Genomic DNA, 17,115 nt, shown 5'->3' with positions numbered 1-17,115 from the left:
TGTCTTTTTTCGTTTAGTGAATGGACATTATCTAACCGAAAGATCTGCAATTAGATTAATTGATGGATCTTTGGCACCCACCTCCTCATCGCACATCATGAAAAGGGACCAGACTTTTGCTAATATTACTGCCTGGCCTATGTTAGATGGGATTGTATGGGATGCTGTAAAATTTCAAATTCATGGCCCTACAGAGGCGATTAATGTCCCCAATGTACTTCGTGTTTCTGTGGGGGATGTTGTGAAACAAAACATACGCTCTGATGATTGGGATGTCCAAGCCGTTGAGGCTCTTTTTTCTGATTTAAAATATTATGCTGCTTTTGAGGCTGAAGATTTTTATTTAGACTCAGCGAATTATGGAGAGTTATTTTGCTACCAACATTATGGCAATCATTTCCTGCATAAAGCGAATACATTTTGAAATATCGTTAATTATACACAATGGGAACATTGTCCAGCTCCCATTGAAGGCAGTTCCAAAACTCTAGTGAAAAAATGTACATATTTTACCGATTTGTGTATCAAAACCTGAAGCCTTTTATTTTAAAATGTCTGCTGAGTCAGCTTCCAAAGTTAAACTTACACACACTAAATTACTGTATTCAAAGTGCTTTATGGATGAGTTAGCTATAGGGGGCTATGAGCTGTGGAAAGATGCCATTGATCTTAAATCTGTTTGGGGTTCTAAAACCTGGCACGTGCAAGGCTCTGAGGCTTTGCATCGTGCGTGCCTTATACCGAACTATATGTTATTTTTGAATTCTACTATTTTTCAGACCACCTGCTTTGGATTGGCTACTTCTAAAAAGATGAATGCCCATACTATTCCTGATCTGGGTGCTTATCCTTCCTGGGGCAAACACACAGATCTGTCTCTTGATGAATTGCAGTCATTAAGTACTAAAACATCCTTCAATATTTCAAACTTAGATCCCCATGGATGGTTGATATGGCAGAAAACTTCACTCTTGTCAACATTGTTTTCTGGGGCTGAGATCCGGCTACGCACAGGTTAGAGTTGACCCCCGGTTTGAAAACTCCCATTCTGTTACTACCTATTCAGTAGGAAAATTGTGTCAAAATTGGCTTAAACATTCCACCTTAGCGTCAGTTAAGCTTCATTTGTCCAAATTAACTGACAATGTAGATTTGAATAATTTTGTTACGGGCCCTGTGGGTGGCAGTTCCAAAAGATGGGTGTATGCTATTTACAACGAAGTTTGGAAATTATCTCAAATTGAAGCTGCTTCTAGATTAAGAGCTATTGATCAAGCAAATTCGGGAAAAGTGCTTGCAGTCATTGATAATAGCATTAACGCTCTTTTTTCCAGAATGTACACATAGGATAATATTGTTTCATCTGTTGTGGATATTGTACAGGATGACATGCCTGTCCTATACCATGGTCAAAATCAATTGCGTTCTATAATGCAGTTTGCATGGACTTTACAAACATTGAAGGCTGGGAAAGTGCCCTGGGACTACATGAATACATCATCATTATTCCTGCCGTTTAATCTGACTGATAAACAACAGTTCATGTCCATGAAGGATGCGACATATTCACTATTGCATATTGAAAAGTTGGAACCTTTACCATTCTCTGTGGCTGAATCAAGCTCAGCTGTGTGGCTTATCCATGGGTTAATCACACTACCTTTTCCATTGTTTAAGTTCCGTTCATGTATGAAACACTATGCCATAGGCAGATATGAACCACTAGGTACCGCTTTTCTCCATGAAGTTTGATCGCTCCCATTTACATACAGGTGCCTGAGAGAGGGTAAGGAGGTTTATTTAAAAGGAGAGGAGTGCACTTTCACACCTGATCACTCAGTAGTTTGTAGGAACATCCAATTGCATGGCGCTTGCAACGTTCACGCACCGAATTTAGCTTGCATTTTGAAGGGAAATCCTGTGCCAGCAATTACACCAACTTTCACGTTATTAGCTAACGGTAGCTATTTGCTTTTAAATAATGAGGCGTGTTGCGGGATGCTAGTAGGGATTCTGTACATTGTAACTGTCTCCCAACGAGTTATCTGTTGTAAGAATGTGCTTTTCCCACCCCCACATGGGAGACTCGATGTATCCATCTGGCCTTCCATACCAACCTTGAAAGCAGAGTTCAACAAGATGAGCAGAATAAGGGCTCGCTTGTCTCAAAAAGAAATCGCCCTAACTTCCTCTCGTGAAACATTTGTCCTTCACATAGCTAACACCCGCACCGAGGTGCATGCCCTTTTAAATACTGATCTGCCACTTTGTTTCGGTGCTCTGATTCACACTATATTCAAGGCCTCGTCAACAACTGGCTTGGTGGATTTTTTCAAAGTTGTGGGCTCCTGCCTTGTGACCTCGTTCCAAACAATATTTGGTGTGATACCGGCATTATTTCATTCTATTTTTTCCAGCGTCTTCGGCGGGCTTCCGTTAATCCTCGGCTTGACTGCTGGTGTGCTGCTGTTGGTTTGTTTGCTCCGCAATGGCTGCACGATCTGTGTCACACAACAGCCTGCCCCGGCTGCTCCAACTGCGCAACCGGATGCTTGAATACTATGGAACACTACCTCTGGCCACTTTGAGCGTAGCCTATGGATTGTCCTTCCGGTTCTCATACTTTACTTGCGTGCAACCTATTTTCCATTGCCTAGATTGTTCATTTGAATGGGCTCTGGATTTGTGCCTGTCAAACACGGCGTCTCCTGCCTCTGATTATGATTGACTGATGAGTCCCTTAGTGGCTGGTGAGTTGGACTGTTCTGGCATCGGGATTATGGCCTGTGCAGCTGCACACGAAATCCTAGGAAATTGGGATATATATGCAGCAGCCCATGACTTCCTGGCACGAAGTTATCTTGAAGAACACGCAAGTTGTTCTCTGATGGTGCTAGAGGCTCCGGTTATCGAAGAACATGTATGTTTGTTTACTTTATTAGATTGGATGGCTGAATCATTTACTGAAGATTACAATGACCTTCTCTTGGAGGCTGTTGCAACATACTGTGCCTACACGTTGATGGATTAAATTGGCAGTTGTCCATCTTCCGCATATACTAATTCAATTTTTTTTACTTTTTATTTTTTTACTCCAGAATGGGCTGTATACCTCCCCTGATTGGTTTTTTATTTTTTAATATTTTCCAACAAACTTTTCGAACTTTTCACTACCAATTGTATGGATTGGCAATATATGAACTTGGTTCTGTCTCACTAGAACTTGAACTCTGCGTTCCTACATTACTTCCCTATTTTGTTCGTGGTCCGATCAAGGGAGGGTGTAGTGGAGACAGGATTTTGCCTGCACACATTGCTATGTTAGCATAAGCGTTTTAGATGTTAACGCCATCTTTCCACTTTGCTGCTTTTGCACACGACACTACAGGTAGCTGTTATTATAGGTAAAACTGCTTGCTTGCTTTTTCTTCACATGAGAACGGTCTGTTTTTCACATCCCTAGGCGTGCACCGCGACCTTAGTCTGAACACTGTGTGCAGAAACCGTCAAGGTCAAATAACAATGTATGCTGTTGAATTCAGGTTGATCAGCCCACGCTCTAGACACAACAAGCAGACAGCTGCAAATATCTGAAACTCGGGTGCCTTTAATATTTCATTGCATGCATGATGCTGGCACTCATGGAGAAAACCTTTCCAGACACAGGGAGCAGTGCTGATCCTGTGATGTGATTCACATAAACTGATCTTGGAGGTATGGGGTTCCCCATTCAAATCTAGAGACTTTCTATTATTATTATAAAACTAGCTTATTAGCCAGGGGAGGGTGGTATACAAGGTATTATAGGACCTGTTTCCACTATCATTATAATATGATTTCTCCCTTTGTTTTTTATGGAATTGTAACAATGCTGATGATAATATTTCTAATCATTTGTTTGCTTATGTTAGCCAAAATACTGCATCTTGGAGCACGTAGTTAAAAATAAACGTTTTAAAACTTTTCCGTTTCTCTGATTACTCATGTTGTGGATTGATAGGAAAATAACAACGAAAAGGTGTTCTTGATTCCCACCATTCCTGAGAGTATTCTAAGTCGCTTGTTCTGGGTTGTCTAATTATTGGTAGCTTCGATGTGGTACGGAGAACAAACGAGACACTAATGCTAGTCGGATAGGGGTTCTAGGTACTGAGGTGAGTTTTTTGGTACGCCCCAATTCACTGAGGTCCTGGTTTCCTGCGCATAGTTCTGTGCATGAGCAGAATCCCCGCAACACCACCATGGGCTCAATGCCGTCCCCAGGACTGATGTGCACCCCATCCTCAGAGCTGATGAGCTTATCGATCAGTTAGGAGCTGCCTGGTACCTCAGCTCGTTTGATCTAATGTCTGGGTTCTGGCAGATTGCCTTAACTGATGGGGCCAAAGAGAGGTCTGCGTTCTCAATACCAGATGGGCACTACTAGTTCCGGGTCATGCCATCATGGTTGAAGAATACCACAGCCACATTCCAGAGACTGGTCAACCAGGTACTGTCATTGCTGGGGGAATTCAGCTCTGCCTACTTGGATGATAATTGCATTGTTCAGCTCCAATTGGGAGGAACATTCGCAACGCCTCTGTGAAGTGTTGAAGGCTCTGCAGAAGGAAGGCCTCACTATCCAGGCCAGCAGGTGCCAGATAGGGCAAGGGCCTTTGGTAGGAAGTGGCCAGGTGGCACCCCTACAGCCTAAGATTGACACCTATCTGGCTTGGGACCTCTTGCCCCACCCAAGACCCAGACAGAGGTGAGAGCCTTCTTAGGTCTCACCGGGTACTACAGACGGTTTGTCAAGGGGTATGGCACCATTGCTACCCCCTTGACAGAGCTGACTTCAAGGAAGCAGCCCAGGAAAGCGATCTGGACTGATGCCTGTCAGATCGCTTTTGATGCCCTGAAATCTGCCATGTGCACAGTGCCCAAGCTCAAGGCACCCGATTTCTCCAAAGAAATTGTAGTGCAGACAGATGCTTCAGAGCATGGTGTAGGTGTAGTTCTCTCACAATTGAATGAGGCGGGCTTGGACCAACCTGTAACTTTCATTAGTAGGAGGCTACTTCCCAGGAAACAAAGGTGGAGTGCAATTGAAAGCTAAGCTTCTGCTGTGGTCTGGGCGCTAAACAAGATAAGGCCCTACTTGTTTGGGACTCACTTCCGGGTTCAGACAGACCACAGGCCCCTCAGATGGTTGTTGCAAATGAGGGGTGAAAACCCAAAACTGTTGAGGGGGTCCATCTCCCTACAGAGAATAGACTTTACGGTGCCTCCTCTAGTGGCACAAAACATGGTAAAAAATCTGGGTATATATAGTGGTAGTGCTCTCTTGATTGGATCTCAAGTCCAGTTGGTAGTTTGTTCTTGCTTTGGCCTTTTACGAATGTTGAGGAAATTCCTTCCATTACTCACATTGGAAACCTGGAAAACCATGGTCCAGGCACTGGTTACTTCCAGACTGGACTATGCCAATGTCTTGTACCTAGGCCTCCCAGATTGTCTTCTCCATCGTCTTCTGGTGGTTCAAAATGCTGCTGCCAGGCTGGTACTGATGCTTAAGCTCAGGACTCATATGTCCCCACAACTTACGGCTTTACATTGGCTCCCTATGAGAAAGAGGATCAGATTTTAGGCTCTGGTACTGTTTTTTAATGCTCTTCATGGCAGCGGCGTGGGCTATATCAGAAAGAGAGTAAGCCATCACATGCCAGACAGAACCCTGAGGTAATCCTCCTTGGGTCTGGCCTGCATTTCTAGAATTCGCCAAACCCATTCGGAAGGTAGCTCCGTCAGGTTCCTGGGAGCCTTAGATTGGAACTCCCAGAGTCCCTCAGAGCTGTTACTGACCTGGAGACCTTTAAGAAACAGCTCAAAACCTGGATATTCCGTGGTTAGGGATGTTCTGGATTTGCTAGATGGAGACTATTTAGCACTCAGACACTCTTGCTGAGTAGGCATGCACTCTGCAAATGCACATCATTCATTCATTGATAACCGCCCCGGTACAGAACATGCCAATGCTGATGGTCTGCCCAGATTCTTCTGCCTTAGTGATGAGAACTCCCAAGAGGATGGGTAGTTCTCCGCACTTTTCAGCCGGAGAGAACATGTGTTAGACTTGGCATCCTTGGCGTGGCTTCTCCTGAATTTTTGCCTCTGCCTCCTGTATTTTTTATGGTATGCTGAATTTCGGATTTACTGGCTTGGATTCTTTGGGCACTTTGCCACTGCTGATCAGTGTCAAAGTTCAAGTACTCCATAGGGAAATTGTTATTATGATTGAATATCCATGATTGGCATATTTGATTTACTGTTAAGCCCCTAGTAAAGTGCACTGAGTGTGCCAGAGCCTGTCACTCAAATGCTACTAGCGGGCCTGCAGCACTGATTGTGCCACCCACACAAGTAGCCCCTTTAAATCTGTCTCAGACCTGCCACTGTAGTGTCTGCACATGCAGTTTGTAACTGCCATATCAACCTGGAAGTGCTTCCACTTGCCAGGCCCCCACCTTCCATCTTATTACATGTGAGGCACCACTCAGGTAGGCCCAAGGTACCCCCATGGGCAAGATGATGTGTATGTAAAAGGTAGGCCATGTACTAGTATGTTTCACATGTCTTATGTACTGCCAATTTCGTTTTTCACTTTTGAAAGGCTGTCTGTCCCATAGGCTAACATAGGAGTTACTTTGTAACATCTTACAAGCATAACTTTCTATTGGGACCAGATGGAGAAATGGAGTTTAGGCTCTCTGAATTCAGAATTTACTAACATATCATTTTAGGAAGATGGTTTTTAAATTGTGTTTTTAAAAATGCGACTTTTAGAAAGTAGGTATTTTTCTGTTTAACCATCCTGTGTGGCTCTGCTGGTTTGTGTATTGACTGTCAGTGACAGGAGCTGGAGATGTGCATTCACAATAGACCACCACAAGGAGGATTGTGGTGTGTCCTGCCTTACCTGGGTGACTCATAGCTGGGCTGAATAGGCCTTGGCTGCATTTAGAGTGGTGGTAGGAGTTTCACTAGCACCTGAATAGGCAGTGTCTCCTCTGCACAATGCTGTCGCCATCTCCTGCATTGATGCTGCACCAGAGAGAACACAACTGGTTTGAGCTGGGCTCAGAGACCCTTGCCACAAAGAGAAAATGGGGTATAAGTATTGAGCCTTAAAATCCAGAGAGTTAGATTACTTTTGGACTCAAGAGGAACCTCTGCCAAGGAGAAGAGCCGGAGAGCTGTAAGGAGAACTACTGCCCCTTTGCTGTGTGTGCTAAGCTGGCTTGGCCTGCAGTCTCTGCTTCTACTAAGGAAAGCACAAAGACTGGAACTTTGCTGTGAACCTGACTGAAGAAAAATCTCCAGGGGCCTGTGTGTGCGGGCCGCCTGTTCTAAAGTCTCAGGGCCACGAAGACTTCACCTGCAGCCCACTGACCCACACCTGGACTCCTGCATTCAAAAGAGTGCCAATTCCAGTACCTGGGCCCTGAGAATTGTGTGGTTGATGCTTCAAAGCAAGAAAAACAATTCCACCACTGTCAGAGCTGCCGCCAGCGATGCTGCAACCTGCACCAAGGCCAGGGGAACCACTTGTGAAAAGCATGATGCACAGCTGCACCTAAACTGCAGCTCCAACACCCTTCATCGCTTGTTGATGCCTGCAGTTATCGGCCTTCCCGACACCAGTGCTCACACCGACGCCACCAGCGCCTTCATCACGTTATTGCAGAGCCGATAACAGACGAGGGTGACTTCACAAACTCTTTGCCTCACCGGAACCTATGCCTCACTGCCAACGCTGCCTAACTTCCCCTGACCTGGATTCGACACCTCGCCTCACCCAGGACTCCATGCCTTGCCTCCCCCATGGCAACCAGGGAACCGGCCTCGACCTCAGCACCGACGCCTCACTTCCACGACGCCATGCATCATCCCTAGACTTCATTTTTCGGGTACTGTTGTTTGGGGGTCCGTATGACTCCATGCCTGACGCCGTGGACCTTGTGGTCAGCACCGTACTTTGAATTTATGCCTGTCACAACCGCGTAATAGCCCCAGTTGGAGCTATTTTGTTCTATTTTTTAAATAACTGTTCTAAAGTCATAATTTGATACATGTATGTTGGTTTTTTGTTGTCATTCTTATTCAGTTTAGATAAAAATATTCTATTTTTCTAAGCTGGTATGGTGTCCATTTGTGGTGTTTTCACTGTGTTACTGTGTGTTTTCAGTACAAATACTTTACACATTGCCTTGAGGATATGCCTGTCTGCTCGTGACAAGCTACCATGGGGGTGAGCAGTGGTTATCTAGGAGGGCCTTTAGTTTTCTCTTGAAGGTCATGTAGAAGGGGTTGGCTCTGTGATCTGCTGCGAGGGAGTTACAGATTTTGGGGCCATTGCCCGAGAATGAGCCAGCTAGGGCTTTTTGTTTATGTCTCTTTGGGGGTATGCGAAGTCCTAATTTAGTTTGCTTATGTTGTTGAGTTTGTTTGTGTTTTTATTGCAGGTGTGTGGAAGTGCATGGTGAATGGAAAGATGTATCAGTGAATTAATGAATGAATGAATAAATACTTAAGTGCAATAATAAGATGAGTGCTGTCTGTTTGATGACTTATTGAGTGTCTACACTTATCAGTGTCCCAAGACACTTTCATTTATAATACAGACCTATTGCCATTGCCAGTTCTTGTTAATTCTGTGCTCAGGAGCCACTATTTCCATATTGCATATGAATTGGAGTTCATGGTTTGTATTTTATATAATTTATGTTCTGCATTGTATTAATTTTACGTAATTCCACTTTTAAAGTACGAGTTGTACTTTGTAACGGTCGGTAGTAGTTATTTTAGTAATTAATTTAGTTAGTTATCTCGTTATTTTAGTACCAGTAATCCCAAGGACACAATAGTAACAAGTGGGGTGGAGCGTCTTTATTAACTGGAGTGGTCTCTGCAAATAGCCTTACATATGCTTCATCTGATTGCTTCTCAATGGCTTCAGTGAAAGCGACAATGTGACAAATAGCAAGTGTAGTAAGTGGCATAACATAATCACATCACATTGGGCTTGTATTGCAGCAATTGATTTTCCAGTTCCCCAGAAGAGTGAGCTGGATGAGCTGTCTGAAGAAGTGGCGATAAAGGCTCATGAACAGGAGCTACGCAGAAAAAGGGAGAAAGAGCTCGAAGCTGCTATGGGGTTCAATCCTCGTCCCAGCAGATTCATGGACCTGGATGAGCTACAAAACCAGGGTAATTGCTACTGACCTGATAATTATGTATAGACTGTATAAGAAAATGTGTTTAGTGGTGGCTATGAGAAGATGTGGTTGCAAATGTTGAAATAACGATTTCTCTTGCATCCATTGGGCTCTCCTTCCCAACTGGTGGTGAATTCCGCATACTACGGGTAGACCAGAAAAAAAAACCCTTCTCAAAAGAATTCTGTCTCTTTTAGCAATGAGACTCCCAGCCGAAGAGGCCCCTCCTCATGCAAAGCTATTGCGCCTTCCTTTGCCTCACCAGCCATTCCAACCTAGTTGCTGGTTTTTCAACTAGTGGTAGAAAGAAGTGAAAGTTATGTGTTTGCTGCAAGCCTTTTTTGGGTGGTTTACTCTTTTCCACTGTTTCTACTTCTTAGCAGTGTTTTGTAAAAAAACAATTCCAGTTCCATTTACCCTTAAAATAATAAATCCTCCCTCTTGTGCACTCTCTTTTTGACTCAAATGTTGTGCATACTTATCAGCAGTTGAACATCACCAGACTTCGATATTATGTCTGGGTAACTTCCTTCTGGTGAGTTCTTGTGACTTGTGAGATGCTGTTTATCTAGATGCACTGGGTAACATCTCCATGTCAAAGACTATTCAGTATGGATGTTTTGCCTTCCTTGAGACACACAAGCTTCCACACATTGGTTTATTTTTTGTGTAGTGCACTATTAGAACGGTTAAAAAATAAAGACCTCATTTATGACTAAGGAATCTAAAATCAAACCCTCCTAAACAAGAGTGCTTAAAGCACAGAATCTGTAGAAGCATGTGAAAGCCTCCTTCTTACTGATTACCAGCGTAACTCACTTTCCCCTTCAAAGAGGCGATAACGTTTTTCAGGCATGCTACTCTCCAGACAGCAACACTGGTAATTCTTCACAGCTTTGACATTGTTGCAAATTGGAATTCCTCCTGTCCTGTCAAACTTGTATTTTCTCAACTCAATTTTGATTTGGGAAAAAAGCCATGGTTTTCTCCTGCAGACATCCACCAGTGTATCCATCAGAAGTTTGCCAGGTTACCATGACGCCTGTCCCGCTCTATATAGGTCGTTCAACCATTGTATTGAGAAAGTAATCTCTCTCTTTGTGGGAGTATAAAAAGGTAAACAGAGGAACAAGGCTTTTGTGCTGTAGCGGGAGTCGCTGCACATTGCAACCACAGGCTTTATATCACTTGCAGGTGCAGCTGTTTTACACGACCAGGGCTGGCTTAGAGCAACATCCTTCCGCCCTGAGGTCCAGAACAAGATCCTTGACCTCCCTTTTGACGGAGAAGCCCTTTATGGCAAACACTTTGATGAGGCGCTTCAAAGTATCAAGACGAATACTGACACAGCTGAGCCACTGGGGATGCTTCAGTATCATAAAGTACCCTTTCGAGGAGCTCAAAGAAGAGTTCTTCCATCATACAGAGGAGCCTACCAACAATATTGTTACCCTTTTACACCTACTTGTCACAACCCTATTGTCCTCAATACTCCCAATGTCAGCCACCACTAGCAGCACATAGCAGGTCTACTCCAAGAGGTAGAGCAGGATGACAAGGAAAAGATTCAACTCCTCGTCAGTGACAACCTTCAGGCACCTGCTATCCATCATCAATCAAGTTAGGGGTCAAAATATCTGCATACCTTCGTCACTGGCATATCACTACAGACCAAAGGGTCCTCAACCTTATTCAATTTTGCCATACTCTAGATTTCCTTCATGTCCTATTCTCTGCTTGAGGAATCCCAACACAGAAACAAATCTTTCTCGAACCTTGCCCTCACCCTCTGGAACTCATTGCCCATACACCTACAAATAGAGGTTGAGGACATAAAGTTCCGTAAGTCCCTAAAGACCTGGCTATTTGAATTCTTTTCTTCTCTAGCCATCTTTCTGTCTGTTCCTGAGTCCTGGTAAAGTGCTATGAGACCCTCGGGTGATAAATGCGCTCTACAAGAAATAGTACATAGACATAGATATACCTCAAATAACCGTTCTTCCACATGGTCACCCTGCAGGAGATTCTATTGCTCTAGAATCCAGGGGAACACATGTCCACCCTCGACTTACTGGATACATACTTCCATGTCCCCATTCATCCCTCTCACAGGAAGTACCTACGATTCACAATACCCAGGAGCCACTATCAATTCAGAGTCCTTTCTTTTGGCCTCAAGTACGCACCGTGGATATTCACAAAATGTTTGGCCCCAGTAGCAGTCTTTCTAAGGAAACAAATACGCCAAGTAATCCCTATTTGGATGATTGGTTGGTCAAGGCGCCATCCATGTCCACAGCTCAAACGTCAACAGAAGCCTGCACAGAGCTGTTCAGCAAGTTAGGCCTTACCGGAAACCCGGAGAAGCCAGTCTTGAATCCTTCAAAAACAATCACCTTCCTAGGAGCAACACTCGACACAACACACACCAAAGCTTTTCTCTCGGTCGAGAGACAATTCAAACTGATATCTCTAGAGTAAATCACACAAAAAAGAAGGTCTCTTTCAGTTCTCCATTACAAGTCCCTCCTAGGGATGATATCATCCTGCATGTCTCTTGTTCTATTTTGCTGTCTAAGGATGCGCCCTCTCCAAGAGGTGCTAGACAAACTGGCTACAAGCAGAGGGATCTTTCGATGATTTACTCATGATCACACCGAATATGGTCAAAGCCATCTCTTGGTGGACAGAATATCTCAGTTGGTCTATCTTTTCTGGCCACTCCTTCTCCTCTCGTCATTACTAGCAATGCCTCCTTTGAGGGATGGGGAGCATTCCTTCAAGACTTACAGGTCAGCAGCCCATGGCAGCAGTCACATCGCCATCTCCACATCAACTTGTGGGAGCTCAAGGCAATTCATCTGGCCTTACAGGCATTCCTTTCAAAAGTAAGAAACTCAGCATTGTGATCAGGACGGACAACACAACCATAATGCACTACATCAACAAGCAGGACGGCAACAGATCTCGCCTTCTTTCTCTAGAAGTGCACTGCATCTGTGAATGGGCAATTCACAACAAAGTATCCTCAAGAGCAGAACAGATTACCGGCAACCAGAATTCAACAGCAGACACTCTCAGCAGGATAAAGTCTCCATGTCACAAATGAGATATGGATAAGGCAACTCAACAAAATCTTTCTCCAGTGGGGCAATCCAAGTCTTAACCTTTTTGTAACCCCACAGAACAAGAAATGCCAGTTCTTTGCAAGCTGGCATCACTTTCAGGGATCTTGAGGAAAGCATTTTCAGTGACATGGTCGGGCACTTTTGCCTATGCTTTTCCTCCAATTCTCTTCTACCAAGGCTACTCATGAAACTGAAAGCCGAACCCTGCAGGATGATCCTCATAGCCCCCTCCTGGCCATACCAGCACTGGTTCACAGAGCTCCTCCTAGTCTCAGAGAAGCACCACATACTGTTGAATGTGATTCAATCTCTGTTGTCAATGTCCCAGGGCCAAGTGCTGCATCCGGACCTCAAACCTCTTCATTTAGCAATCTGGCTCCTGACCACAAGGAGTTTGCCCTTCTGAACCTATTGTTGGACATACTCTCCAGCGCCTGAGCGCAAAGTACTAACAAGACTTATCGGCTGAAGTGGAAGCGTTTTTGTATTTGCTGCCAACAATCTAATGTATACCCTTTCTCCTCTTCATCTCATGAGGTTATCCCTTACCACTTACACTTGGCCAGATCTGTATTGGCTCACACCTCCATAAAAGTCCACCTGGCAGCTATTTCTCGCTTTAGAAGGTCTTCTTCTTTGCCTTCTCTATGGTCAGCTAGAATTGTTAAGGAATTCCTCAAAGGGCTATTCAGGGTCTTTCCACCTGTCAGATCTTTTCCACCGCTCTGGCAGCTCAATATTGTCCTCTCACAGCTCATGAAGCACCCTTTCAAACTCATTCACAGAGTTGATCTCAAATTTATTTCTTGGAAAGCAGCTCTGCTACTGGCATTGATGTAGGCCAGACGGGTGAGCGAAATGCAGGCTCTTACCATTCAGGAACCTTTTCTGCAGTTTAGGGATAATAGAGTGATTTTGAGCACCAACCCTAAGTTCATTCCTAAAGTCCCTTCGGAATTTCAATTAAATCAACCTCTCCTCCTCAAAATATTCTTCCCAAATCCAACAACTCCAGCGGAACAGGCTCTTGATTTGCAGAATGTCAAAAGATGCTTGAAATTCTACCTAGAGAAGACTAAGGTCTTTCGTAAGTCTACTCAACCCTTTGTGGCCTATAGTGCTCCACGAAAGGGTTGTCCTCTTTCCAAACAGATTATTGTTCATTGGAGTTCCCGACCATTCGCTATTGCCATCAATGAGCAAGGAAGTCACTACAGAAAACAGTGCACGCCCACTCTACCAGAGCTGTTATAGCATCAACCACACTGTTTGCTAGTGTGTCAATCCAGGATATCTGCCGTGCAGCTACTTGGAAGAATTCACACACCTTCACCAGGCATTACTGCTTGGACTCAGCAGTCCACAACAGCACAGCAGAGGTCCAAGCGGTGCTGCAGAATCTTTATATTCTATAAAGCTATATGCAGCTACCCCCTACGGCAGCCGTTTGGCCTACCGAATACGAAGACGGATGTGGCTGGGTCGGAGGGCCCACCAACAACGAATTCTTAAGCGGTGAGTGTCCACCGGAATTGCGTAGAAGGGGAGGTGTGGCATTGCAAGGAAACGCCAGCGGTCTAATTCACAAGGCCTGGTACTTTAATATAGCCGAGTATGTCAGAGGAAGTTGTCCGAGAGCGAGAGGCAGTAGCCGACAAACTTTTTGAAAACTTACCGAATGTCCCCACAACAGGAGCAAGCATGCAAGCAAGCATTCTGACGGCAAAGACTCTGATGCTAAAGTGCTCTTGAAAAAACTTGACAAATGCATGAGGTCCGAGGTCACCAAATGGTGGGAGAATAAATCATTGATCAAGTATGAGGAAGCAGGGCGAGTGCCGCGAGGGCTAAGGATTCTTCTGGCGCCCAGTTTTAAGAACTCCAATCCTAGTATGCTTAAAGAATGGGGACAAAGTAACCTCGATGCATCTATGAACCTTGTCCGAATCCTCATTAAACATGCTGAATCGGACCGTCTTGATCTCGTAAAAGAAATTGACAAACTCAATGAGGATTTAAGCAAATTGGAGCTGAATGACTATATTGCAAAAACGAGACAAGAAATCCAAGGACACCTTAAAAAACATTAGGACAGAGTTAAAACACGCAAAGTATATACATTTGCCCATGATCTAGCCGACTACGAACAGGGCCGGATTTATACATTTATACATTTGCCCGCAAATATGTCAATGCCAAGAAACAAAAATTTAATGTAGAAACTACAAAGGACACAGATACCACAATGCAACAGGATGCAGGAACATCCAAAGACTCGCTGTCAGTTTCAGATGTAACCTCCCTGAGCAGCGATACCGGTTCGGAATGCAGCAGCGCGCACACAACTAGTACAGAAAAAAGACAACTCTAGGAGAGAAGGTTGATTTTTTAGCGACGGACCGGCGCAATACATTGAGACCTCGGAAACAAGGTCAACAAGCAGAAAAAACAGGAATGCAAAAAGGAGAGAACGACGCAAAAAATCAAAAGTCAAAACCAAAAAGAAATTATTGGCGCAAATAGACAACATGGATGATAAAACCATTGTTAATTTATCCACAATGGTTCTAACACCAGTGGAGAAAAAACTGTTCAGCCTAGGTCTGTCGTATTGGCCTCCTAATGAATTTAACTATGCGCAAACCAGGATAGATCTATTTAGCTATATCCGCAAACTAAAACTGAGAAAGTTCTTCACCATAAAAAACGGGCTGGAAGAAAACCGCCTAGAAAAAGAAAAGAACCAAAGCAGTAAAATTGGTCTACAGGTATTAGATATTCCCTTACTGCACACCACTTATGAACACAATGCTGCAACGGAAATAGAAAATGATGAACCAACCACGGTAGTTCCTACACAAGAACAGCTTCGACTCATGGATATTTCGGAACAAGGGGCTGGGAGCAGCCCCTTCAAATCGAAATCTACGTTCATACCGGCAATGCCGAAGGATGCAATTGACATATTTCACGAAACAGTGACTGAAGAAATGGAAAAACTTAATTACCAAGTTAATAACAAAAAGTGAAGAAAGAAATACAATGAATATAAATATATTAAATTAATGGAGAAACTTAGAAACTCAGAAAAATCATGAAGTGGTCATTACGAAAAGTGACAAAGGTGGCAACATAATAATCTGGCCAAAGGCAGAGTATATTAAGGAAGCAAAAAGACAACAAATGGATCAAGCATGCTATGTTAAAACCAATTGGAAAGAATACAATAAAGCTAAAGACTCTCTGGAAAAAAAGTTACATCAATTCAAACGAGATGGCTTGATTTCACTAGAGGAATATAAATATTTATGGGTGGAACATCCAGTCATTCCGATAATATATTTTATTCCAAAAATACATAAGAACACTACTCCTGTCCCCGGACGTCCAATAATTAAAGCGATCAACAGCATGGAAGAACATATATCCCAATATGTGGATTATTTTTTACAGGGATTGGTTAAAGATCTTCCTACATATGTAAGAGGCACCGGGGATTTCCTGAACAAGATCAAAAATATCAAATGGGAGAAAGATATGACATTTACAACTCCAGATATCGAGTCACTATACACATGTATAGAACATTGCACAGGACTTAAGGCCATTAAGCACTTTTTAGACTCCAGACCAGTTGAATGCTACAAACATAATGAAATGTTTTGGAATGCATATCGTGGTGCCTTAACAATATTTGTTTTCTGTTTTGTACGGACGTGTATAGACAGTTGCGGGGTGTTGCCATTTGAGCCTACTTCTCTCCCAGCTATGCCTGCTTGATGGTAGGCTGGTGGGAGGTTCTCAGGGCCATACACACGGAAATGTACAATAGGCATGTCAAATATTGGTTCAGATATATTGACGATGTTTTTTGGGTATGGCAGGGAAATGTGGAAAGTGCCAACATGTTTATCAATAACATCAACGATAATTCAGTTAATTTGAAATTTACATCACACATCAGTACAGGAAGTATTGAATTTTTAGAGGTACAAGTTTCATCAAAAATGAACATATAGCCACTACCCTACATAGAAAGGTGACAGCTGGGAATTCCACACTCCACGCCAATAGTAAACATCCGAAACATCTTGTAAGGAGTATACCATTTGGGGAACTCCTACGAATCAAAAGAATATGCAGCAATGAACAAGAATTCGAGAGATGCACTCATGAGGCCATCAAGAGATTCAAACATCGAGGCTATAGTGAATCAGTCCTCAGAGAAGCGCAAGCTAAAGTAAAACTGAAAACTAGAGAAATGCTTTTAGAAACAAAAAAAAATACCCAAGTGGTAGGACAAGAAAATACTGCACGAGGCTCATTCTGATATATAACCAGCAAGAAAGGCAAATCAAATCTATTATGAAGCATAACTGGCCCATTATACTTACGGATGCTGTGCTGGCACCGAACCTATCAGATAACCCCACAGTTACGTTTAGGAAAGGCATCTCCATGAGGTCGCAGTTAGTAAACAGCAGCCCAGAGATCTATTCAGGTACAATTTGGCTACAGCCAAAACAAGGTTTTTTCAAGTGTTCGAGCTGTAGAGCCTGCAAGTTTGGTGAAAATACCTCTAGTTACATGAACGCATTTAATTCAAAGCCCAGACTGATTAAAGGCAACTACAATTGCAAAACTGAATTTGCTGTTTATGTCCTGACGTGCACCAGTGGATTGAGATAAGTGGGCAGTACGAAACTACAGGTGCATGTCAGGATATTACAGCA

The 17,115-nt window shown here is 43.5% G+C and overlaps 1 protein-coding gene across 8 annotated transcripts in view; it reads left to right on the top strand.

The window, feature by feature from the left end:
* USP54 (ubiquitin specific peptidase 54) overlaps nt 1-17,115 on the top strand; it is a 1,650,598-nt gene that overhangs the window by 1,046,362 nt on the left and 587,121 nt on the right. For all 8 annotated transcript variants that reach the window (XM_085603496.1, XM_085603494.1, XM_085603495.1 and 5 more), the window contains one exon: nt 9,073-9,246. In XM_085603496.1, the coding sequence (XP_085459622.1) occupies nt 9,073-9,246 (174 nt within the window). The remainder of the gene's footprint in view (nt 1-9,072; nt 9,247-17,115) is intronic.

Source organism: Triturus cristatus, chromosome 1_2 (assembly GCF_964204655.1).
Source record: "Triturus cristatus chromosome 1_2, aTriCri1.1, whole genome shotgun sequence".
NCBI classification, from domain to species: domain Eukaryota; kingdom Metazoa; phylum Chordata; class Amphibia; order Caudata; family Salamandridae; genus Triturus; species Triturus cristatus.
The sequence above is the reverse complement of the archived record's forward strand: the minus strand, read 5'-3'. Positions and strand labels throughout refer to the sequence as shown.